General features: G+C 35.8%; 1 protein-coding gene and 1 long non-coding RNA gene across 12 annotated transcripts in view; one reads left to right on the forward strand and one right to left on the reverse strand.

The window, feature by feature from the left end:
• LOC120368776 overlaps window positions 1–24,975 on the forward strand; it is a 38,992-nt gene that overhangs the window by 11,783 nt on the left and 2,234 nt on the right. For all 3 annotated transcript variants that reach the window (XR_005582778.1, XR_005582777.1, XR_005582779.1), the window contains one exon: window positions 23,944–24,029. This is a non-coding gene — a long non-coding RNA (uncharacterized LOC120368776). The remainder of the gene's footprint in view (window positions 1–23,943; window positions 24,030–24,975) is intronic.
• The window catches only part of FAM204A (family with sequence similarity 204 member A), a 36,625-nt gene continuing 14,857 nt past the window's right edge, over window positions 3,208–24,975 (reverse strand). For 8 of the 9 annotated variants that reach the window (XM_039481300.1, XM_039481302.1, XM_039481298.1 and 5 more), the window contains exons 3-8: window positions 24,776–24,866; window positions 24,109–24,145; window positions 23,401–23,500; window positions 20,168–20,257; window positions 5,311–5,417; window positions 3,208–4,971 (exon numbers count right to left, since the gene is read on the reverse strand). In XM_039481300.1, the coding sequence (XP_039337234.1) occupies window positions 4,920–4,971; window positions 5,311–5,417; window positions 20,168–20,257; window positions 23,401–23,500; window positions 24,109–24,145; window positions 24,776–24,866 (477 nt within the window). In that variant the 3' untranslated portion in view covers window positions 3,208–4,919. Of the gene's footprint in view, window positions 4,972–5,310; window positions 5,418–8,088; window positions 8,296–20,167; window positions 20,258–23,400; window positions 23,501–24,108; window positions 24,146–24,775; window positions 24,867–24,975 lie in introns of those variants that run through there. The other variant, XM_039481307.1, reaches the window with a different exon arrangement.

Below are 24,975 nucleotides of genomic sequence, written 5' to 3' on the forward strand. Positions count from 1 at the left end.
CCAGTTCCTTTGGTTGCCCCTGAAGTATTATCTATTATTGTCTATACAACAAAAATGGCACCAGTTTAATTCAAGATGTGAATATGACCCCATATAGTTAAACTAATGCAAACAGCTGTGCGGACACTTCTTTTTCAGTTTCAGAGCAGCTTATTACAATTTAGCTCACTGATTAGGAAGAGGTGTAAGTCAGACAGAAATAAGAATGTCCAAACAGCTTTGTGTACCAATTTAACTAGCAGATTAAAAATGAATGTAAACCAGTGGAGCTTTCTTATATAGACAAGCCCTTAGCATAGTGTTTCAGATGTCAGGAACTCTTCACTTCATGCTGTTTACTACAAGGTCAGTGGCTAAGAAGCTTAACAGTCCATGGTTTTTCCTAGCTGTTTCCAGACGTCCAGGTAGCAGCCAGCCAGAGCAACAACTACTTCTTTTCATCTGAGTGCACAGATGATTGGAATCTTTTATTGTTGCTGCAGACCTCACTACCATTAGCCATACTTTTGTAACCTTGACACTGGAGTCCGGCTACGCTCTGTGCGGGATTACAGAAGACAACTCAAAAAGTTCAACTAGTGTTTTGTAAATCACACATATTGTGGCACATCATGCAGGAAACATACCAGTGCTCCAACCTTTGAACTGATGGCTAATATGCTTGGGGTACAATTAAAGGCGTTGGTAAGGATTTATAACTCTTTACACTACTTGGACTCTGGCTATAACACCAACTCCCTTCCCCCTCTGATATCACTACAATAGATAATACCTTAGCTGATAGTCTCCTAAACTGAGGAGCTGCTGGTGGGATGCTTTCAGTGAAGGGCCCTCAATTTTGAAATTCACATTGGTTCAACAAGAGCTCATTTGTTCTTCACAAGGTATGTTTCATAGATTCCAAGGCCAGAAGGGACCAATGTGATCGAGTCTGACCTCCTGTATGACACAGAACCTCCTCTGAAGAAATTCATGTAGTATATCATTCAGAAAAAAAAACACCCATCTTTATTTTAAAATGATCAGTGATGGAGAATCTACTATGACCACTGATAAATTGTTCCAATGGTTAATTACTCTCATCATTAAAAAAATTATGCCTTATTTCCAGTCTGATTTTGCCTGGCTTCAGTTTCCAGTCTTTGGATCATGTTATACCAAGGGTTCCCAAATTTGTTCATGGCTTGTCCAGGGTAAGCTCCTGGAGGGCCATGAGACGCTTTATTTAACTGAGCGTCCACAGGCACGGCTGCTCACAGCTCCCAGTGGCCACGGTTTGCCGTTCCTGGCCAATAGGAGCTGCGGGAAGCGGTAGCCCGGCCCATGCCACTTCCTGCAGCTCCCACTGGCCGGGAATGGCAAACCGTGGCCACTGGAAGCTGCAAGCAGCCGTGCCTGTGGACACTCAGTTAAACAAAGCATCTCGCAGCCCACCTAGGGCTTACTCTGGACAAGCCGCAAACCAAGTTTGGAAAATTCTCTGTTATACCTTTCTCTGCTAAACTGAAGAGCCCATTATTAAATATTTGTTCCCCGTGTTGGGACTTAAAGACTGTCTTCAAGTCACCCCTTAACGTTCTCTTTGTTAAGCTAAACAGACTGAGCTCCTTGAGTTCATCACAATAGGCATGTAATGGTCACCTGATTTCCCAGGCTTCTGAAAATGTCAAAGGGCAGATGGATCTCGGATGTTTGGATATCAATAGTCCTGGTGGTTTTATTACGGTGACTGATGAAATGATAGGGAACATACTTTTTTCTACTAATCTAACCTCAAACAAAACATACATTTTTTGTACATACACTTCATTTTAACAGGAGCAGGGTTAAGGGTCTACATAAAAATGCTGCTCTTCGTGTTTCTTCAGAGTCCTCCTGTTATATTTGCTACTGTTCCCCAGGCTGAAAACAAGTCTTCAGAAATGTATAAGCAGTAAAGTGTTGCTCAAAACACAGATTTTGTTTGGGAAAGTGAGGAAGAGAAAATGAACAACAGTTTAGAATGCAGTTTTGCCTGTTTGGCCAAAACACAGAGCTATACTGGGAGGGAGGGGGGAGGGAGACAAGGTGGGTGAAGTAATATCTTCTATTGGACCAACTTCTTTTGGTGGAACAGACAGGCTTTCAAGCTCCACAGAAGACTTGAAGAGCTCTGTGAAGCTCAAACGCTTGCCTCTTCCACCAACAGAAGTTGGCCCAATAGAAGATATTACCTCACATGACTTGTGTCTCTCATATCCTGGGAACGACACTGGAAAAAGTCTGTAATGTAAAATGCCTATGACTCACACCAGTCTTTTAAGAGGTTCCCCACCCCCCAAAAAAGGTGCAATTACCTGCTTAAGATGATAGAGATCTGAATACAGACAATCTTGCAGTATTAAGCTTTTCATATTTTTTCACTGTGTTAATTAAATCTTTAACATCTTTTTGAACAGAGTTTAATTCTGCTAATTTACAGACACTAAATAACAAAGGCTTTAGGAACACCAAAATACTTAAAATGTGATCATTTTTAATTCATCACACGAGTAAGTTAAAGGAAATGTTCTGCATACTTCCTAAATAATTACATTATTAATGGTCTACAATAAAACTAATTAGTTATTTTAAAAGTGAAAAATATTACATGCAGAGAGCACTGTTGAAAAGAATATAAAACAGTGATTTCTCAAACACAAAAAACCCTTACCTTTTATTTTTTGGCTATTGTATTTTCAGATCAAATAAGAGTACTGTTCCTTCTGGTGTGATGCACATATATCAACAATTTATTAACTAGATCAGTTACTATTAAGCTGAAGTTTACACCATTTCTTTTTCAGTTATTAAAAGAGGTAATTTTATTAAAGTACCAAAACATGTATCATATTAATCTGTTTTCAGGGCACAGGATAATTAGCATCATTTGGTTTTTTTCAGTGTATAGCACATAAAAAGGCCATCTTTTTCCTAACATTTATTTACCATCTGTTTAAAAAAATAAACAAGCTATACACAGTAAAAATGATTCCACCTGAATTTTCAGATAGGAAGTTTTGTAGAATTCTGGTACATTTGAAATTCAGAAAAAAATTCTTTATATAGTATTTTTCTAGGTGTGCCAAGGAACAACTATGGCATTTTCCCATTTTCATAAGCCATAAATGTCTTAAATGTAATGTTATTCCATGTGAGAAAAATACAGATACATACACACACTATACATTATGTATTTGTAAATTTAATGCATATATAAAGTAAATAATATGAGGACTACATACCACTTGCTTCCTTTCCCCATGCCAATGGCTCTTCCAAAAAAGGTACATGTATTTAAAATACAGTTTGAATTTTATGATGTTCTGTTTCAGAAACCTGTTTACCCACTGGTTTATAGTCTTGGCAGTTGTCTTTAACTCTGTCATCATAACTAATTACAGCTAACTCTAGGATTACCATATTGCAAACTCTCATCTTTATGAAAGTACAATGTTCTGCTGGGGGGGAAGAAAAAAAAATATATCCAACATCCCGAGGGCTACCAAAAAATGCCCTATTCCATGTTAGACTACAAACCTTAGGTCTTAGAATTGGTGCCGTAAACCTTCAAAGTACTATTCTTTGGCAAGTTGTTTTAGCCTGAAGTTCTTAAATAGTAAATCACCATTATGTTAATACCAAACCTTTGGCCTGAAACATATTAATCTTGTTTAACAACAACTGACGTTTACATTCCCAATTCATTTCAGGCATTTTGATGACTAAACATATATGCAAAGGCTTCAGGGAAAAAAGTTATTGCTAATCTTGAATGTGTCCTTACTTTTCACTGTGAATGATTTTGAGAAAACATTATTAACAATTCTTGTTACTTACAACATAAGCATTCAAAGAATAATTATTTTATAAAACATCTGGCACTGAATAAAATTTGCATTTGATATTCGAGTGTAAGTTGATCAACTCCACATCATAACAGATTTTAGATATTTTCAAGATTAATATTTCTACATTTTGTCCAATTGACAAGATAGGGATATTGAAACTTGAACACATGTGAAGTAAGTGGGGAAGGATAAATTGGAAGGGTCTTCAAGATGGTGGTTCCAGGACATGGGGCATACTAGATCCACCCAATGAATCTAAGCATTGCACTTCACGAACTCTCAGACTAAAATTTTCTGTTGCGATTCATCTAGCCACATAAATAAATAATACAAAGACAAGATACTTTTAGTAGTATAGACAATAGCTTAATTTAAAATTATTTTCATACTTAATACAACTAAATAAAAGGAGCATTGGGTAAGGTCACAAAAGTCAATATTCTGGTATTCTTTAGGCATTTCATGGTATACCTTCAACTCAATCAACTAATATCTTGTATCCAAATGGTTCAAAGAGCAGCCTCAAAACAATACTGTGATAAGATCTGTACTACTTAGTAGATCAGATGTATAATTGATAAGATATTGATTTTTTTTTTTAAACGAAGAACCTGTCCCTTTACCCACACCCATGGATCACTGACATGAATATTTTATCATTAAAAAAGTCATAACCACCTAATATTTGGGTCCAGATTTATGGGAATCTTGACCAGGCTCCACAATTCTTCAGACCTGAGATGTGTTGTACAGAATTTTCTCCATTTGGGAGAACATGAGTGGAATGTTAAGTTTCTATGTGCAATAATAAAATATCTATTCCCACTACAATTTTAAACAGGAATTTGAAACAAGATATTGAAATCTAACAGAATTACGGGAAATAAGTAAACAAACAGGTTTTGCTTAGTTTTTTTTAGAACTACTATCAACCTTGCTTAGTTGTTCAAGATTTAGTTATGCAAGCATAAAAGAGGCAGCATGTACTGTATTAAACCCCCAATAATTATATTTTAAACAGCTTTGCTTTCAGATGTGATCAAGGCAGAACTACATGTATCCCATGTTGCTTTTTGTTTCCCATCTTTTCTTCGCTTCAAATCTGAAATGAAGCACAAAACCATGTTAGGTGTCACTACAATGATATTTGGGAGTTTTCAAGAGAAAACATTTAACCTCAATGAAAAAAAATCAGAATTTGGTTTTTAGTACCCTAATAATTATGAAAAGGCAATATAAACATTAGAATAATTTATCAGTTATGGTAACAACTATATATTTAGTCTGATTCACTATTCAGGAAAAAAAATCAGGTTAAACTAAAAAAACAAGGATCAGCACAAGTCTATTTGAAGTAAGGAAACATTTAACTGAGATTCTATTGAATCCATTTAGTGCCAACAAAACCACAAATACTGAATATTGTACTCAAATGACGCACCCCCAGGCAAGCTTCTTTTTCTTTCGAGCTTCTTGGGAAGCCTCCGTATCTTGCTTGGCTTTTACAAAGTTGCGACAAGCAACAGCTTTAGCAATTTTCACGCCGAGCTAAGAAGGGGTGAGAAGGAACAGAAAAAAGTCAACAGAAGCAAATGGTTTACATCAAACATGAGGCCTATCAATGAGTTATTTAGTTTTAGACTCTTTCCCATGGGCTAACATGAGTTACGATAACTTTTGAAAAATCAGATGGACGGATGTACCCACAGGACTGAACAGGACCAGATTTTCTATGGGAGAGACAGATGATCCATTTTACCCTGTGTGCTTCAGTCCAAAAAGACAAATAGAACTGAAGGAGCAATGATTCTGATCTGTTCCCACCTCCACACCCTCATCAGCCAGAAAGATGGCAGCGTTAAGAATGGTGGGCAAGAACAGTAGGGGTCCTCAAGGCTCTGAGTAATCCCCCCCATCCAACAGATGGTATAATTGTAAATTCAAAAAAATTACTATTTCCTCACATACAGTACCTTTCACATATGGAATTTAAAGCACTTTAGAACTGGTGAAGGCTAGATTTTAGGCTAATCTCAATAACACGAGATAGGTACAAAAGGAAAGAGCTTACGTATTGGGAATTACTAGAGCATCAGCTCCCTCCTTGGTCTAGTTTTTTGTCTAATACATCGTGTTGAAGAATGAAAATTATTCATATAATCACATGAACTAACATGACAAGGAAGTTTTAGATCTGTAAAGTTTGTAGCCAACAAACCTAGACAGTTTTTTTAAGTAATAAAAACTTGGCATTTTAGCCATTGCTTTGACTGTTTCAGTATTCAGTGTATATTTCAATCTAAGGGCCAAATTCAGTAGTGATGGAAGTGCCAACGACATGTTAGATACATAAGTTGATCAGGAAAGAATAACTGACAACATTGTAACATGCACAGGTTTGGTATCCTGCTATAAATGTGTCCAATTTCCAGTGACTCAATGGGAATTATTTCCACTAATACTAGGGATGAATTTGGTTCAAATGGTGTTTAGGATGGTGCAGGTGAAAGAGAAGGAAAGGAGCTGCTTTATTTTACAACTCGAGCTGGCCAGAGAATGACAACTGCATTTCATGATAATCTGAGGTTTCAAAATGTGGTGGGTTTTTTTTTTTTTTACACTAACTGGAAGAAAATCTTTTGAACATTTTGCAAAACAGATCTGTGTTGAATCACTGGCTTTTGGATCAAGAAAATTAGGTATTTGGTTCATGTCTCTCCCTCTCTTGCCTACTGTGGACCTCAGAAGCCTTATGGTTTAACTTGATAAACAGTACTTTTTGATGAAAAATGTTTTGAAAATGTTCAGACCAACTCTACTTTCATCTTGTTAGTTGCTTTCATGACATACTCTGAGTCAGTAAAGACAACTGAAAATTCCTTTCAGTGAAACACATTGTGTTGTGCAGATCACAATTTTCAGAATGCATAGTATTATGGAAATCAAGCTTGGAAAAAGTTAAAATGTGTAATTTGATCTTCAACAGATTTATCAAAACCAAACAATGTATTCCCATAACACCTCAAGCTGATCTTCTCAGATAAATAGTGTCAGGCCTTAGCAATATCAAGTAGAAGACCTTCAGGGAAAACCCACCATGCTGCAGGAAATAGTAGTGATGTTTCAGTAATCCCTGAACCAGTGCCCCAGCATGGCTCTAACTCTTGCCCATGTGTGGAGATTAAAAACTTACATAGCACTTTTTGCAGGAATGGAGGTAGTGAGGATATTACCAGCGTCCTGGCCAAAATGTTAATTTAGAAAATTATATTGTATCTGCCTTCAGATCCAATTGTTGAAGTGTTCTTCATTTCCATCCTAAGCTATCTAGAGCTACTACACACTGTTAAATGGTTGCCATATTCTCCTGAGAAGTTGACTGAAATAATGTATTTAGAAATCATTTGAAATAGGTTAAGATGATCTTCATATTACCAGACTCGAGATTATCATTATTTAGGTAATAAACATGCATGTTATTCAAATAAGCTTTTGACAGGATGTAAGTTGGATGCCATTTTGTTTATGTATTTACAAACTTTTTCACCCAAGGGGAAATGAATTGATACCATGGTATATGTCAGAGAAAAGACAAGATTAAATAATGCCAGACAACAATTCTGAAATTGCCAATTTCGAAGATTTCCATTACTGAACATTACTAACTTTCTCCTCATTTTAATTAAATTTTGTGATATCCGTGCATGATGTTAAATAATGCCAGCAAAAATATAATGTCATGGAAGAATTTCCTCTCAAAATTACTCCTATTCTTCCTGACAACCAGAAAACTCATTTGGCCAAGACTGCTAGAACACATTAGAACAAGTTGCTACTTCTTGCAGCAGTAACTCACTCAAGGCGCTATCCAAAGCCTGAAGTCAATGAGCATCCTTCCAGTTGAAGGCTGCCTTACACAACCCAGACGGCAAACAAAAGCATCCAAAAAAGCTATCAGGGTGCAAGGTCCAGGTAACAGAACAGGGGTCTCAGACTACTGAAAACATGACTGGAAATTGCATTAGTCATGGCAACACATACAGAGCTCAGTTTGTTGTCCCTATGCAGGTAGGGCTGCAATTTACTTCTGTGAAAATTGTACTTCTTAAGGCCATAGATGAAACCCACAGAATACAGCATTTTTAAATGTAATCTGAAAAGGAAGGCTGACTGTGGCATGCTGATCTTGTTTCACCAGTGAAATACTGGTACCTGTATGTTATAAAGACGGCATACAAAACACTAACAGCTGGTGAGTTGAACCTACTGCCTATTACTCAAAACGTTGCTTTTATTTTTATCTTGTTTCCTACTCTTGCACCCACCTGTTTTTCTGTTTCACTCACCCACCTGTTGTGTCTTCTCCTTAACTTAAATGGTGAGCTCTTTGAGGCAGGGACAGCCTGGTTATTTGTTTGTACAGCACCTAGCACAACAGGGGTTCTTGATAACTGATTGAGGCCCTAGGCATTTCTATCATACAAATAATAAATCGCTAAAAAGTGAGTACTGACTATTAAACTCATTCCTTAAAAAGTCTAAAGCTAAACATTTCTCTAATCTAGCTTTTGTACTTTTTAAGGGTCACAAATATGTCCTGCTGGAGTCGTCCTGATGCATCAAATCAATCCTGTGATCAGCCAATATTTTACATCATTAGACATAGAATGATGTTTTGATTAACAAAAATTAACATAATCCAGTAATTCAATAGACTGACATCTGAACGATAAAATCTTAAGTTAGTCACAAAGCATATCACACGAAGACTAACTAAAGTATAACATTCTGTTACTGACATGCAGTCATTTAATATTTAAGTGTATTTACAAGCATTAACATTTTTGCTATAAAAAATTAAATACCTTAGGTATATCTCCATATATATTTTATCTCATAAAACTGGAAGGGGACCCTGAAAGGTCATTGAGTCCAGCCCCCTGCCTTCACTAGCAGGACCAAGTACTGATTTTGCCTAAGTGGCCCCCCTCAAGGATTGAACTCACAACCCTTGGTTTTAGTAGGTCAATGCTCAAACCACTGAGCTATCCCTCCCGCCTGCAATGTTTATAAATAATCCAGATTTAATGAATTAACAAATTCCTGAAGTTACAGTAGAAACTTTAATTCTACCCGTATTCCTTTAATGCACTAAATGAGTATTTATGTGACAAAGCACAATAATTTTATTAACTTAATAAATAGAGCAATCAGAGGACTAAGACAATGAATTCACAGCCGAAGAACTGTGCCTTTAAATGTCTTTTTGACTGAATTTTACGTTCTAGTACAATGAATTAACTAAGAGTTATTCCTTAACAAGTATAAAAAATATATTCTAGCGGGCCTATTTAACATCAATATACATACAATCTTACATAACTGATGTCTATAAATGTATTCAAAAAAATCTTATAGTCTGTTTCTGTGAAGGCAGAGTGAATACTTCCATCTTTGAAAGTATGGAAATAAAATGGGATAATAAGATCCTCTGTAGTATATGTGGAAAGGGGGGAAAATAAATGTTCTGCAGTATTAATGCTATCACTTTAGGGCAACATAAAGCCTAGTCTGCAAAACAAAAACAAATATGTTGTGTTTAAACATACACAAACATTTTATTCAAATTAAGCATCTTCTACACCCATCCACACCCAGACGTACATCTTCACTTCCCCTCCCTGAACAAATCTCTTAAAAGCTTGGTCAATGTATTTTACATTTAAAAAAAAAAAAAGCACAAACATTTTGGGTCATCAGATAACTCAACAAAATACAATGTTGTAAGAAAAAAGAAAACATGAATAAAAATATATACAACAATTTCTTGTGTAGCCAAAGTATCAGCATTTTCCATATAGAACATCCAATATTTTGCTGCATTTTAATTAAGGTGTCTAAACATTATCACAAAGAACTGCAAATTGGTCAGAGCACGCAGTAAGGAAAATTAAGCTCTAAAGGCTTTTTATCACCATATTTCAGGAACCAAGGGTGTAAAATGTTCTAATTTGGGATATATTAAAAGCCATAAAAGGTCTTTCAAAAAGATTAATGGTACTTTGCTTGGATTTAAGATAAGGGCTTTAGCTGGTTGGAAAAGCAGGGCCCTGGCTAGACCCTTGAGGCATTCATCTTTACAGCCACTTGGAAGATTTGTAAAAGCGTCTGCATAACCTCAAGCAAACGCACTGCGACATTTTTTTTAAATTCCTTTCAATTTTACAGGTTTAAAGTGTGTAAATCATGTTGGGTAGTAAAGCAGATATAATGGCTCATCCTTGTAACATAGTACAGATTTTTTTAAGACAAACTTTTTAATCAACTCAGTTTCCATGAGGCAAAATCTTTCCATATTAAAGTTCACCGATAATCATTTCAAATATCTTATTCTATCAGCTTAATGTAGCATAAATGCAAACTTCTTATCCATCATTTTTCATAAAATTTTACTCATCTGAAATTGTTACCTTGTGACAAATTTCTAAAGCTTTCCCTCTTTTTGAATAGTTTCAAGGCACTTATTTAAAAATACCAATTATCATACTTTAACTTTGTATGGAATAACAGGTCTCTATGAAAAATATTTATGCCATTCTCTTTTGTTCTTTAATTAAATGAAAACAGATGTTTTCTGAAGTAAAGCGGAACCATTACTGGAGTACTTAAAGTGTTAAGGTCTTTAATTTTTATATCAGTTTGGTCTACAATTCCTGATTGTCTTTACTCAAGCTCAACATTAATGTCAAGCAAGTTACCTAGGAGACGAAAGAGATCAAAGAGACAAAAAACCCTCAAATGTCTGATTAATCAAGCCTGCAAACAGCTTATTTCTTTTAGCCTGCATGCAAGTATGAAAATGAGATTCTGGGAGCCGTACATTGTGCAGATTTGTTCATTCTTATCAGAACAAAGCCAGCGGCAGCTTATTTCATGGATCATTGGCACTGTCATCAGTGCTACACAGAACGGGTGACAGCTCCTCATTTTGAGGCTTGAACAAAATTAGCAAAAAGTCGGCACAAATTAGCCTCTCATCTTTTTAGTAATATGACATTATTCATTTACTTTTTATCCAATTTTTAATTTTTTCCTTGTCAGCTATCCCTTTCTAGTGTTTCTTGCACAGCATCATAAAACACTTTTAAAACAAGCAAAGAAATGGCTGAAGTTGAAATCGTATGTAAAGTTCAGGCGGCAAGACAGAAAACATTTTTATTGAGATGCAACAGACATTTACTGTAACTTACAGAAAACTTTCCAGAAAATCTTGAGATATTTAATTTGGAATATTATTCAGCAGAGACCTTTCATTAAATGAGAAGTCATGTTTAAAATACAAACTCTCTATGATACGAGTAATGAGATAGCAGATTCAAGAACCGCTCCAGAAATGTCATATTTAGGTGTGATCTACAAAATGCTAAACCCACAGAGGCTTTTACAAAACATCTTTATTCAAACAGGTCCCGAAGCATCCTATGGTCATACCAGAGAAGCCAAACAGCCTTTTAATACAGTATTACAGTTTCTCATCAAATATGAATCTAGTTATTTCAGGCTTTGCCTTTAGCAATGATTTTCTCCTTTTATGTTATGGAATGTTATCCATTGCTGACGTATATAAAATATATAAAGCAAACAAGAATATTGAGTGGATTTTGCAGTGAAAATTGTCTGCTTTCAAGAATGTGCTCAACATTCACTGTAAAATAGTTTGTAATACCTTTGTTGTTTTTTTATGCTGGATATTAAAACATCAAATTATATTTAGATGACACTAATGTAGCAAGAACAGAAAAATATTCTAATATTTAAGCTCTCTTCTAGATTTAAACATTTATATGCAAGTAACTTCTTCCATTCATGAGAAAACAGCATTAAATATTAACTATAAGCTGTTAGATGCTTTACAGAGTCCCCTTATAAGAAAGGCAGTTTAAAAAAAAAGAACTGTAGTACTGTTTTCAGCAATTTCTTTATCTCTGTTCTTCTAAGTAAGAAAGCTTATTAACAAGCTTTGAACTTAAAATCACATTTACAATAATGTGCCATCAACAGTTTTATAAGCTAATTAGAAAAAAAAGATTAATTAATGACTGGCTGCTAATAAAATGGCAATCATGAAGAAAGAAACCAAGGGTGCTAAGCTTCAACTACCACCAATTAAGAGCTAATTACAAACAAATTATATATGTGTTTTGCTGTGGGCTTTAATTTACTAAAATGGTTTTAATTAAAAGAGAAAACATGCTGATTAATTGAACTGCAGAAAAAATCTACACTATAAACTCGGCTTTGTCTGTCTCTTTAATTAGACTTGTAACATCTGAAATCTTTTTTTAAGGTTTGTTAAGAAAAGATATACATAATTAGAGGAGCATAAGAATGTAATGCTAGGTGATAACCCTGTCATATAGCAAAGGTTAAAAGAAAACAATCTTAATGAAGAAAGATATTTGGAAGCACCTCTACTAAAATGTTAGGGGGAAAAAAAACTCATCACCACGACAAAATAAAATCTACTCTTCTTTTTTCCAGGTCTTTTAATATAAATGAAGCCTAAGTTAACTGCTGTGCAATTATAGTCTTTAAATTTGTTGCAACCACTTTGGGTATCTACACATATTATAGTAAATTTTGAATAGGGTAAATAAATTTAGAACTACAACTCCATTCACAGTAGTGGTAGTAGAGTAGCCATTTCCCCATGTGATTAATTTATCCTGTATATATCTAACACAGGGACGTTTGTATGACTTGGCAACCATAAGCTATATACTATTTCTTTAACAATAAGGTCAAATTTTAAAATACAGAGATAATTTTAGGAACCTAGCTCATGTGCTCCCCAATCTAAATTATCAAGCTAGAATTTGCTTTCAAATGAGGACAATTTCATCAACAATTATTAGCAAGTGGTCAAAAAATGATGTGTCACAATCAGTCGATAGAAAGCTCAACAGAATAGCTCTGTTGGGAGATAAGAATGGTATCCCAATGTCTGATTAATTCATTTGATTATAATGCATATATTTCATTTAAGCTTTATTACAATAATGCAGTTTACTTGTAAATTATAGCTTTTGAAACTTCTCACCAAAATGCCAGAAGCCTCTAAGCTAAACACATAGGAATAGTGCTGTCAAAACAGGTTATTTAAAGACTGACAACTGCTTCAGTAATTTAGTACTCTAAATTACATAATATTTTTAAGGTTTCTTTTGACAGGTAAATCTAATGTGGTCAAGATAATTTTATTGTGTTCAAGTTACTGCCCTCAGGCTAATGCACTCTTAGACAATGTGGCACCTATGCAGCAATAGCTACACAATAATCACAAGTGAAATGAAAAGTTTGAATTTTTGCCAGAATAATTCTCAGGACTATTAGAGCCATACAGAAACCTGCGTTCTGTTTCCAGAGACAGAACAAAACATTTGAGCATGATAGCGTTAAAGAAAAATATGGTTCACTCCAAGAACAATGTAAAGTATTTTCAGGGTGAACTACTGAAAAGATCTCTTTTCAGGTCATGCAAAATCTATTATAGAACAAGTTTACAAAGAATTAAATAGCCACAGCCTTACATATATAGTCACATCTCAACATATGTAAGCATGTAAAGGAAATGTGAATATCTTTAAAGGATTACGTTGTTTACACTGATGTGATATTACTAAGTAATTTGAGTCATAACTCTTACATAGGTTGTACATTTAGTGTTATTCAGAGTCAATATAGTGTTCTAAGTTCTCAGTATTGACTTATTTAAAGGAGTGCCTGAAAAGTCCAACAAGTACAGTAAGTGAACCATTCACATTGCAATTTAAGGTAACAGTCTATGTTAGAATGAAGTCTACTTCATTAAAAAATGTCTATTGATTAGAAGGATTCTCAGTCATATTAGGTATGTGTTCAAAGCTTGCTACAGAAGCAAGCGTGGTTAGCATATTATATATACCAACACCAAACAATGTTTTATGAAATCCAGGGAATCTCTATACAAACATTGCAAAGCTGACCATGCTAACTTCGTTCTTGCAACAATATCCATTCTAAAAAAGATTCAAGGCTCTTTGGATAACTCCTATATAAATATTCAATACTTTTCTTGATATCTCTCAGGTTAAACAAGTTATCATTAAATATACGATGTTGCAACTATGGCCTTAGGTACTCATTTCTACATTCAAGCAGCAGAGCTTTAAAACATGGAGCACTTTTCTAATGCTTACAGTCTTAGATTAGGATATGATAAAGATAGCACGTGGATTATAATAAAATACACTAACTGTGAATGTTTATATTGTGCAAACTGTAAGAAAATTAAAACTATCCATTCTTAACATAGTAATTAAAAAGTTAGTTTCTTGGAAGATGCATGCTTTGCAGAAGTGTTTTCCAGTGCTGTACAGTGTTTAAAAACCCTAGATAAATGTTGTGTGCTTTTTTAGATTTAGAAATATATAACCCACACAGCTGAGGTTGAGCCTCTGCAGTAGTATATTCTATGAAGTATCCTCTCTCAGAATGAAATTCATTCAATAGTGGAGAACCTGCCCAAGAATCACTGAACCACTAGAGATCCATGGTGGGCAAAAGAATCAGAAAGAGGACTTGCTGAATGCAGGGCCCATGGATTCTACATTTACAAACATCCACTAGCCCTCAGACTCTCTCTCAAAGGATGTTCAAAGGAACTGCCATCACTATTCCAGCCTATAAAGTGGAATAATAACCATAAAATGAGTGTGTTCATTACTTCAAACCATACAGACTTTCTCCGGTTTCTTTGTAGAAATCTTTGTGCAGGGATTGGGGTGAATTTCACCAGCCAGATACTTACTACATTTCTGTTAATAATTAATTTCATGTAGCTGCATCAATGGTGGTTATACATATAGTCCACAATCTTACAATCAGATCCATGCATAGTCACTTGTGAGTGAACATCAGTGGGTCTGTGTGAGGAGATGCATTGAAGTCTATGTGTTTCTGTGCATGGGTCTACTTGTGCACAACAACTTCAGAACTGGAGTTAATGTGTTCACTTCCATACTTCCTCCCCCATAAGTTAAAAAAAACATTTTATATTATTTTTGATCAATAAGAGTTACATACAATTTTACTTTCTCTTGCTTATTTTCCTAGCACATGCACTAGCATACCAAATTCCAAGCTCAGAAACACCTTACCTTAACACAATTCACTCTACAATTGCCACAATACACATGCTAATTTTGATCTAGAACACTGTAGAACTAAAAAAAGTTTACTAAAAGAAAATCATATTTGATATTGTAAACAATTCTACATTTTAGCACTGAAAATTAGAATTTATAAGGTCCATGCTGTCTTGGAAAAGATCTGAATCTGTTTTGACTTAAGGATTGTAACAGAGAGACCTTGGAGAATTTTGCCCCATGATGAAAGCAATCAGATTTTATTTGTTCCACATTCATTCAATTGCTAGCCCACAACAATCCAGCAACCAGGCTTAAGAGCCCAAAGAAAATTGTGTGCACAGTGCTATGAAAAATATCTATTGAGACAGCAATCCATTCCTTGACAGGTGTATTTTCGTCAAAGAAATATAGACAATATCCAGCTTCCAAACTTACTCCTTATCCTACAACACGACAATGTGTGCCCCCAAATACCCTGCAACAAGTGTTGTATAAAAAAAAAAAAAAAAGAAAAAGGAAGGAAAGAAAAACCCTTGCTACAGTATCATTTGGGTTTCAGGGATGTGAATTTCAGTGATCCACCCAGTCAGATTATGCACATTCTGTAAGTCATCACTTGGATTCTAAGGGAATCAGATTTCAAAAAAATCATCCCTCACTGTGTCATAATGATAGCACATCGACAACATGATTTTGGCATTCCCTAGCTTTTTTATGGCATGTTTTCATTGCCTATTCCCAGTCATCTCTTTATTTTTGGCTTCATTTTTCTAAACACTGATGCTGCCCTATCAGTTTCACAGGCTTATAAATGTTATACATCAAAAATTAGTTTCACTTATTAAAGCAGGAAACAGCTTTAAGAACTCTGGGATCTGTGCCTCAAAGCAAAGGCTTTATCAGCAGGTTCCAGTCACTGCTTCTTGAGAAAGAAAATGGTGCTGATTAAAAAAATCTATACACCTGATTTCCAAAAGAACACCCACCCACTGAACACACATTCCACAGGGCTGCAAGGGGACTGTACCCCAAATAGAATCAGCTTATTTTTGATATCCTCATACAACACTTCTCAGGAATAATAATTAAGAGAAATAAAATGTAAAATAAGGCAGTTTCTTATATACAAACAGCAGCTCAACTCGTTTTTTGCCCCCCCTTCATGGGTACACAGTCAATATCTTTCTCTCTGTTTGGCTCAACCATTTCCTGATGCTTACAACATTTGGAGGTGAGAAGAAAAGTAACATTACCGTTTAAATTGTGTAGACTGAAAAAATTGGGTAATTTTTTAGAATTAATTCACTTTCTACAAAAAAAAGCAGCATTTCACAAAAACAAGGATTTTTTTTTAAACAGTTCAGAATGAGACAGGAGAACATCACATGGATGTTTGTATCAATATTTAAAAATGTGAAAGCAATTTTGTTGTATTAGTCTGTACCTGGTCTATAAGACAATAGTGTTCTGACTCAGCTGCTCCCATAACTGCACCTTTTCTTTGGCTCTTTATGCAATCAGTTACTACATGAATGATTTCACCAGAACAAAAAGACAGCACTTCCCCCCGGCTCCCACAATTATGGAGACCCACCTTAACCCATGCAGATTCTTTTTGTGTCAAAAAAGAACCACCAATCTTGCAATGAGTTTTGCATAGGCAAATCCCTGAACCTGTGTAAAGTCCCACTGAAGTTACTGGGAGACTGCCACATGAAACGCATTGCAACATCAGTACCATGATCATTTGCATTTTCCTTCTCTCACAACGTATTATTTATTCAGACTAACCACCTTAACCAAAATGGAATGAAGGTTGTGAACACTAACATTGTTTCAAATGTATTCTTGATTTTAGAACCTGCTAATACTATAAAGTCAACAATCTGGAGCTAAGGTACCAGAAATAATATGTAATGATAGCACCCAATATGCTAGGTGTTGTACAATCCCATGTCTACCCAATTCAGATAACGATCATCTTCTTTCTTGTCATTTCCAAATTTGGGGTCAGCAACTTTTCTAGCCTTCTTTCAAAACTCAACATTGTATGCCAGGCTTTCATACAGTCATACAGATTGGTCTCTCTGAGGTCCACTGATATTTGGCTCATGTATTGAATCTTTTGTCTCCCCCGGGTCATTTTCCATCCACAATCACTGCAAGAGCCATCCTACTGATACAACTCTCAAGTTGCCACTGGATATGCCCACACCAACATAGCCTAGCCTCCCTCAACTTGGGTTCAGTTAGAGCAACTTGTATTAGGCCCCTTACAACATCATTTCATTTCCTATCATGGAGTGTCCTACCATTTGACCACCACATCTTCATTTCTGTGGTGGAGAGCATACTGATTTACTTTGTTGTGGTTGGCCAAATCTCTATTCTATACATTAAAACAGGTCCAATTCCAGTTTTATACATTCATCTTTTAACTTTATTGGCCTCTCTTCGTCACACAGAACTGGGGTCAGCTCTCACCATTTGCACCAAGCAGCTTTAGTATGATGCCGGGCATCACTCAGCAGGGCACCATCATCATCAACCATTGATCCTAGGTATTTAAATTCTTTCATTCTTCTAAGCTCTCTGCCTTTATAAAGAGTCCTCCTCCTTCAGTTACCATAGCCTTGGTCTTACCAACATTCACTCTAAATCCACCCTGCTCAAAACTACATTGCCACTGTTCAAAACTGGCTTGCAGGGCCTCACAATCTTCCACACATATCACTAAGTCATCAGTGAATGGCATGTTCCAAGGTGGCTCCCTTCATTTATTCTCTTATCACATCCATGACAACCAGAAACAAAAATGGGTTCAACTGACGCTGATCCTGATGCTAGCCAACATTTACTGGAAATTCATTACTGCAGCCCCATTTAGTTTTGACTCAGCAGTCACTCCATATTCTGGCCTCACATAGCTCCAAACTTCTTCCAATCATCATTCCTACATTCCAACTTGCACATCTCAAGATTACGCACTCATTTCTTTAACTTTAGTGGCCCTTGCCCAGTTACAACAGTTATCCAATTCAGATAATAGTATATCATAAATGGTACAAAACCTTGTAATTTTTCATATTAATTTGCATTTGTAGTCAAAAAATTTGAACAGAAATCTCAGCATGTTTTATTGATTGTTGTACTCTAACCAATTTAGAGTAGATGAGGAAATGATGCATTTCAGGTCTCTTCTTGGAAGGAGATATATTAGGAGTGTTTTTACACTGTACTTGAAAGGATAGGTGAGATGTTGGCATATTTCATTCTGAGCAGGTGGGTGATCTCAAAAAGGGAGACACATGGTCGATAGCAGACGGTCTTAGGTCTATAATTATACTATGCGAAGTGACGGTTTTCCAGTCACTAGTGGAAATGTAGATAGCATATGGTAGTTACTTACATAGTGCCCTCAGTGGCTGAGTAAGGCAGTTTCCCGCAAATGTGTAGAGGACAGAGCTGACGCAGAGTCAGAATTATTTATGGGACCTTAAGTACAAATTTCCTAGCCTCTAAAACTCTGCTTTTTAATGAGTAACTAGAATGGTATACTGTACTGTGTTAAATTTAACTGATAAGCAACTGCAGCTTTAAGTCTATTTTTTTTAAAAATTGGCTGGAAATTTTCTTGTTAAAAACATTTATGTGAAAATCTGAAGTAAATTGTAGTGTTTTCCTTCTTCCTTTTTAAACTTTCAAAAACTCTTTGAATTCTAGTGGCTTTGCCAACAGACCTGAAATCTCCAACCTGGGTGTGTGAATGGGAAGATTCACGGGAGGTAGGAGATATCTTCTAGCAGGAAAATGGAAAACCTTGTAGTAATAAATAAGAGGAAACATACAAACCATTTCCTCTATTTATTCAGAGCCACATTTGACTGTTCTCCCTTCCCTGGCTTCTGAGCTGTTCAATATTTTCTTTCTTCGCATTTTCCCCACCCTCCCTCTGCCTTCATGGAAGCTGGAGGCCAGCTGCCTATGCTGGACTCTAGTGATGCACTGCTGATGCCATACACACACACACATTTATTTGTGTTCTTTCTCATTCTAAATCCCAGTTCACAGAGGCATCTAACAGGTTAACTACCAAAGTTGAAGAGTTCTGTCAGCATTTTACAAACCTTTTGAAAGATCAAAGGCCTGGCTACACTAGCGGGGGGCGGGGTTTCAAACTAAGATACGCAATGTCAGCTACGCTATTCACGTAGCTGAAGTCGAAGTATCTTAGTTTGACTTACCTGGCCATCCTCACGGCAGCGAGTCGACTGGCTCCGCTTACTCCTCCTGCCAAGGTGGAGTACGGGTGTTGATTAGTGGATCGATTTATCGCGTCCAGATGAGGCGCAATAAATCAATCCCCGATACATCGAACACTACCCGCAGATCCAGCGGGTAGTATGGATGTACCCAAAGTTAATAAGTTAATTCTACAAATAGTCACCCGCCTGCCATACAATTACTTAGACACACTAGCTACCATTGCAAACAATGTAATAAAAGATGTGAAGTTTCTGGACCAACCTAATTTTGAGATATGTTCTTAAAACAAAAATAATTACAATTATTCCAAAACAAAAAACAAACAAACCCTTTTTATTACATAGCTATATCTCTGAGCTCTCATCCAGTTTGCTAGAGGATAAATTTTGTTAAGATGGGAAAGAGAGGCAAAGTATGAGGTATGGAATGTTAATAAGAAAGTTACTTTCCATCTGAAATTTCTTGAGAAACTGATGTGGAAGAAGGTTCAAATTTTAGGATTATTACAGAAAACTATTTATAGTCATAACTATAGAGTTACTAATGTGGTCCACAATAACTTGTTTGTCTGAGACCAATCCTTTTGGGGGTTGTGTGTTCAGGTCTTCTTGTGATAGATATTACTCGAGCCATTGAAAATACAGATATCATTGTCCAAACAGTCCTAAAGTTACATCTGTGGCTATAATAGGTTGTGGCTGAAAGAAGCCTATGTAAGCAGCAGCAAAAGGAAAAGATGCCAGGAACAATCTTTAACAGTATTGGTTAAATTATAATGACTTATGACTAGATACACAAAGTTAAAAGAGTTCTAAGAGGTAGTATTTAACTAGGTCAACTTACCTCACGAGTGGCTAATCTATTACTCAGTTCCTCAGCTCTCTCAATATCCCCTTCAGTCAAAGACTTGTCTATGCTGACTTCAAGACCAGACTGGAAAAAAAAAAATGGCAAACATCTTCAGGACAAAATGAAGGGGAAATAGGATTTAGAGAGAGAACTCTTCACGTACATTTTAAACATCTGTTTAACAGAATTATATTTATTTCACACGTCTGTAATTTCCATGTAAAACAAATCACATTTGTCTAAGCATTGTAATGGATAGTATCATTAAGTAGTCACTGAAAGGCTGACTGAGCACAAATCATTGTATTAGCTCCACCTTATGTGTAGGGTAAACACTGTAGTTAAAAAAATATATATTGACTAGTTTATACCTGTCACAAGAAAATTTCATCTCAAGATATGGCTTATCTATTCCATCCCTGAAGCTTTCCTGAATAAAACGTGAAGTGTATGTGTCAGGTAACATGAAGAATGGCAATTACCACTGTATCTTTGCCGTTCTTAGATCTTATCTTTATCTCAAAACTGAATTCTGGCACCATGCCACTTTTCCGTACTACTAAATCCAAGTCTTCAAATAATTATGGTATGAAAGGGAAAAAAATGTTTTACATTTTTTAAATTTCTGAATACAAGAAAAAAAAAGTGTCCTAATAACAGAGGCAAATTCTAACTTGTCTAAAGTTAATGTTTGCAAATTAAGGATGACCAATGAAAGTTTAAAAAAAAAACCACATATATAAAATACATCTGTGCTCTTTAAAAAATTGTAGGTTTGTATTTGCTGAAGATTCCAATTGTAATATTTCTGAAGGAATATAGGAGTGGAACTGAGGTTGTGCCAGACTGGGAATTTTCTGTAATATTTTGTATGACTGATTGTGCGTGCCTCGGTTTCCCCTATATGCTGTATGGCAGGAGAAGGTTGCTTATTCTATGCAGAGACCCAGAGATACAGGTGTAACTGACACATAGCTGTCTCGGGCAAGGGCCGCTGGTGTATGGGGAGTCCAATTGCCAGACAATGGCCACTCCAATTGCCTGGACATTTGGTACCTAGCAACTAACAACCATGGATGGCCCACCCCTCTGCAGGAAACCAGCCGTGTTTGCCCAGGGAACAAGAAAAAAGGACTGAGGAATGGCCAAGTGGGGGGTTGTTAAGAGTTGGCTGCTGGAAGCTTGAGACTCTCTTGAACAGGGACAAAAGAGGGGTCACAGAGCTTTGGGCTGACCATGATGGACCATACTGTAACTTTCCATTCTCTGTGCTGACCAAGGACTTTCTATGCTGTGTTCCAAACATCTAATAAACCTTACTGGTTTTGCAACGCTGGCTGAGAGTCACTACAGATGCCGAAGGTGAGGATGCATTACTCCTTTTAGGTGTACAAGTTTCTCTCAGGTTTCTATCTCAGGCGGACTCGCTGAAGGGAGCTCACCGCATGAAGCAGGGGTGCTGAAGGCTCTGAGGTTCAGTCTAAGGAGGCAGTAAAGCCAAATGACTTACCCTAGTGAAGAAGTGAGTCCGTTAGGGGATGGGGGGAACCTGGCCCCCTGAAAGGGGACCTCCCAGGGACTGTTTCAGAGCATCAGACCTGTGGATCCGTGACAGATGTCCACAAGGAGATTTTTTTTCCACCAAAAAACCCTTTTTCTAAATCAAAAAGGAGACTTCTATTTCTTGACTGGATTTAAATATTGTTAAAGTACAATAATATGTCATAGCTGGCCAACTAACCTACTTTGTTTTAAAGATGTAATGGTAAATGAAAATATGACATGTTACTACTGAGAAATACTGTTAAGACGATTTTTTCTTTCATTTTCATACATTGAAGATGTAAGCAGAGAAGAACAAAAATTTAATAAAATAATTCAAAGTTGTGGTGGCAGTCAATTCCGTTTGATGTCTTATGAAATTAATAGATATAATTAACAGTTTGCCAGCACTAACAAAAACAATTCATCTAATCATCTCAGCTGGAGAGCTTCCACATTCTGCTGGTCAAGGCCCCTCCATTATCCAGGTCTAACCTGAGGAATTCAGTGCAAGACTGTGGTTTCAGTTAAGGAGAATTATGAGCAGATGTTTGCCTAGAATTAGGACTCAGAAAACAGTGATCAAAGTCACTTTGCTTGGGATATGTAACCTAGAAAATGTGATGTGGTTTTATAAAAATTACTTAACCTTGGCTAGAAACGTCAATGACCAAATAATGCCATAAAGCAGTGGTTCTCAACCAGGGGTACATGTACACCTGCAGGTACACAGAGGTCTTCCAGGGGGTATATGTCATCTAGATATTTATCTAGTTTTACAACAGGCTACATAAAAGTACAAAAGTGTCACGGCACACTATTACTGAAAAATTGCTTGCTTTATATGGTAAAAATGAAAATTATAAAATAAATCAACTGAAATATAAATATTGTACATTTTCAGTGTATAGTATATACAAAAGTATAAAGTAATTGCCTGTATGAAATTTTAGTTTGTACTGACTTTGTTAGTGCTTTGTATGTCTGATTTTGTAGGCAAGGAGTTTTTAAGTGAGGTGAAACAGGAGTACGCAAGACAAATCAGTCTCCTGAACGGGGTACAGCTGTCTGGAAAGATTGAGAACCACTGCCATAAAGAACATAATTTACAAAGATAAATGGGTTTTGAAAATGAGACATTACTATGACAATCAATAATAATTAGTGCCAGAAATTGCTAAGAGAATTATTGGCCATGTTAATACATTTTAATAACATAAATGTCTTAATAATCCAAAAGACTACTTCCAGTGAAGTATCACTTTTAGATAACTAACGCCTGTACCTCAAGACAATTCCCTTGTTTTCAATTAGAAGTATCAGCTGAAGTATTTTAAAATTAAAAGAAATTTACCCTAGCCAAATCAGATGTGAACTTATCTTATGTATATCACAGAGAGAGAAAAAAAAGAGAGAAATAGAAGGAGATACTCAGGGCTATTGTATCAACAGAAAGTGTAGCAATTCTTTGGTATAAGTAATATCTATAAATTGCATGTGATGTCTAACTAGTAGATCATATTACAAGTGTTACATAGAATTCTCTCTCTAATAGAAGTCTATGATTATTTACTCACCTTCACCAAACTTTTTTGCTTATTCTTATTTCTGTTATAGCAGGATTTTAGTTTTGCCATAATATATCATTGTCATCATATGTCTAAGAAACTATGACTAGCAATCACCTTTTGGGCAGCCCTGTTGCTCACAAGAGATTCAAACCTATCATTAATTCCAAAGTATTGTGAGAGTTCCTTCCATTGACCTTCATTTGAAGATTGCTGACTGAAAAACAGACAAACACAACTTGGTACTAAGCGCAGAGTAAATTAAACTGATTATTCAGTTAAAATATTAATAGCAGTTAACATTATCAGCTATATATTTTAAACTCTCCATTGTTTGTAATAACCTTTTAAAAGCCAGAAGAAAAAAAAAGAATACTTTGTTCTCCCATTTGGTAGAAGATACCCCCTACTCAACTTTCTAATGGCAACAAAATTAACAGCTCCTTTTGTTTACTTCACAATATCTGTACTTGAATCATGCAAGGCCCCAAACCTGCACTTAATTTCGCATGTAACTACACATACAAGTACTGCAATTGAGGGCAAGTCCCCATAGCTATGGGTTAAGTAATAATAAATTAAGTCCCTCCTCTCCTATTTTAATTTCTACTCAAGTCAATTTTTGTTAAATCAAGAAATTTCCCCATTGAATAATTTTAGGGGTCAAATTCGACCATTGACTACCCAAGACTCTGACTGACTTGGAAACTGCTTACAGATGTCCAAAGATAGTATGTGGCCCTAAGGTTAGTCAAGTTTTGTACTCATTCTTTCTGGCAATGTCCCTTTACAAACATACTTCAGATAATTATATTGACTTTATACCTTTCAATCACTTCTTTTTTGCTCTTTTTCAGTTTTTCTGAAAAGAAAAAATAAAGAAATCAAATATATTTTTGAAGACATTCACAAATGTCTGGTACAAATCATTAAAAGGGACTAGTTCAAGATTAATGTGTATGTTATTACTAAGTAATCTTTAAGACCTAAGGTACCAAGAGATCCCCCCATACAGAGTTCCAAGAAGTTAATGGAACCCCATTTAGGCAGACCCCGTTAGCAGGATTGGTGCCATAGTGCCTACTTTCTAAAATGTTTTTAAAGCAACAGGATTATGCTCAGTAGTAAGGGTTTTCATAATAAGAACTGTATACAGTATCTGTTAATAGAGAATTGTATTTAGAAAGCTAAAGCAAGAGTGAGTCATTGGATTACTGAAATAAATTTTAGCTAACTGGTAATCCTGATAAATCAACATTAATTGAAGAATGTTTACAAGTTGAATTTCCTTGCAAGTGGCACAAATATAAATCTATACCATTTCCATAACAGTCACACAACAAAAGTCTCTGGTTCACAGGCACAGAACGTTGGCATCAATGGTGCCCTCCAGCCTGGTCTTTCACTGTAATTCTTGAAAAAATAGTTTTTTCCAACTCACTTTAGTAAATCAATATGCATTTGGCATTAATTCTATAGTTAAATTAAATACCTTTTTTGCAACGTTTTCTCTTTTTTCCCCTGTTTCCCTGATTTGTTTGGACTTTCATTTCAAAGTTTTTCTTCTGCAGCTCCTGAAATTTCTACAAGAGGAAAAAGCAAACTCAGAATTTTTTTAAATCAAAAAGTGTACTGAAAACATTACCCAAAATTCTAATTCTTACTATACAAAGGTTCTTATATAGTGCATGT

This window comes from Mauremys reevesii, linkage group 7 (genome assembly GCF_016161935.1).
Source record: "Mauremys reevesii isolate NIE-2019 linkage group 7, ASM1616193v1, whole genome shotgun sequence".
Classification (NCBI taxonomy): domain Eukaryota; kingdom Metazoa; phylum Chordata; order Testudines; family Geoemydidae; genus Mauremys; species Mauremys reevesii.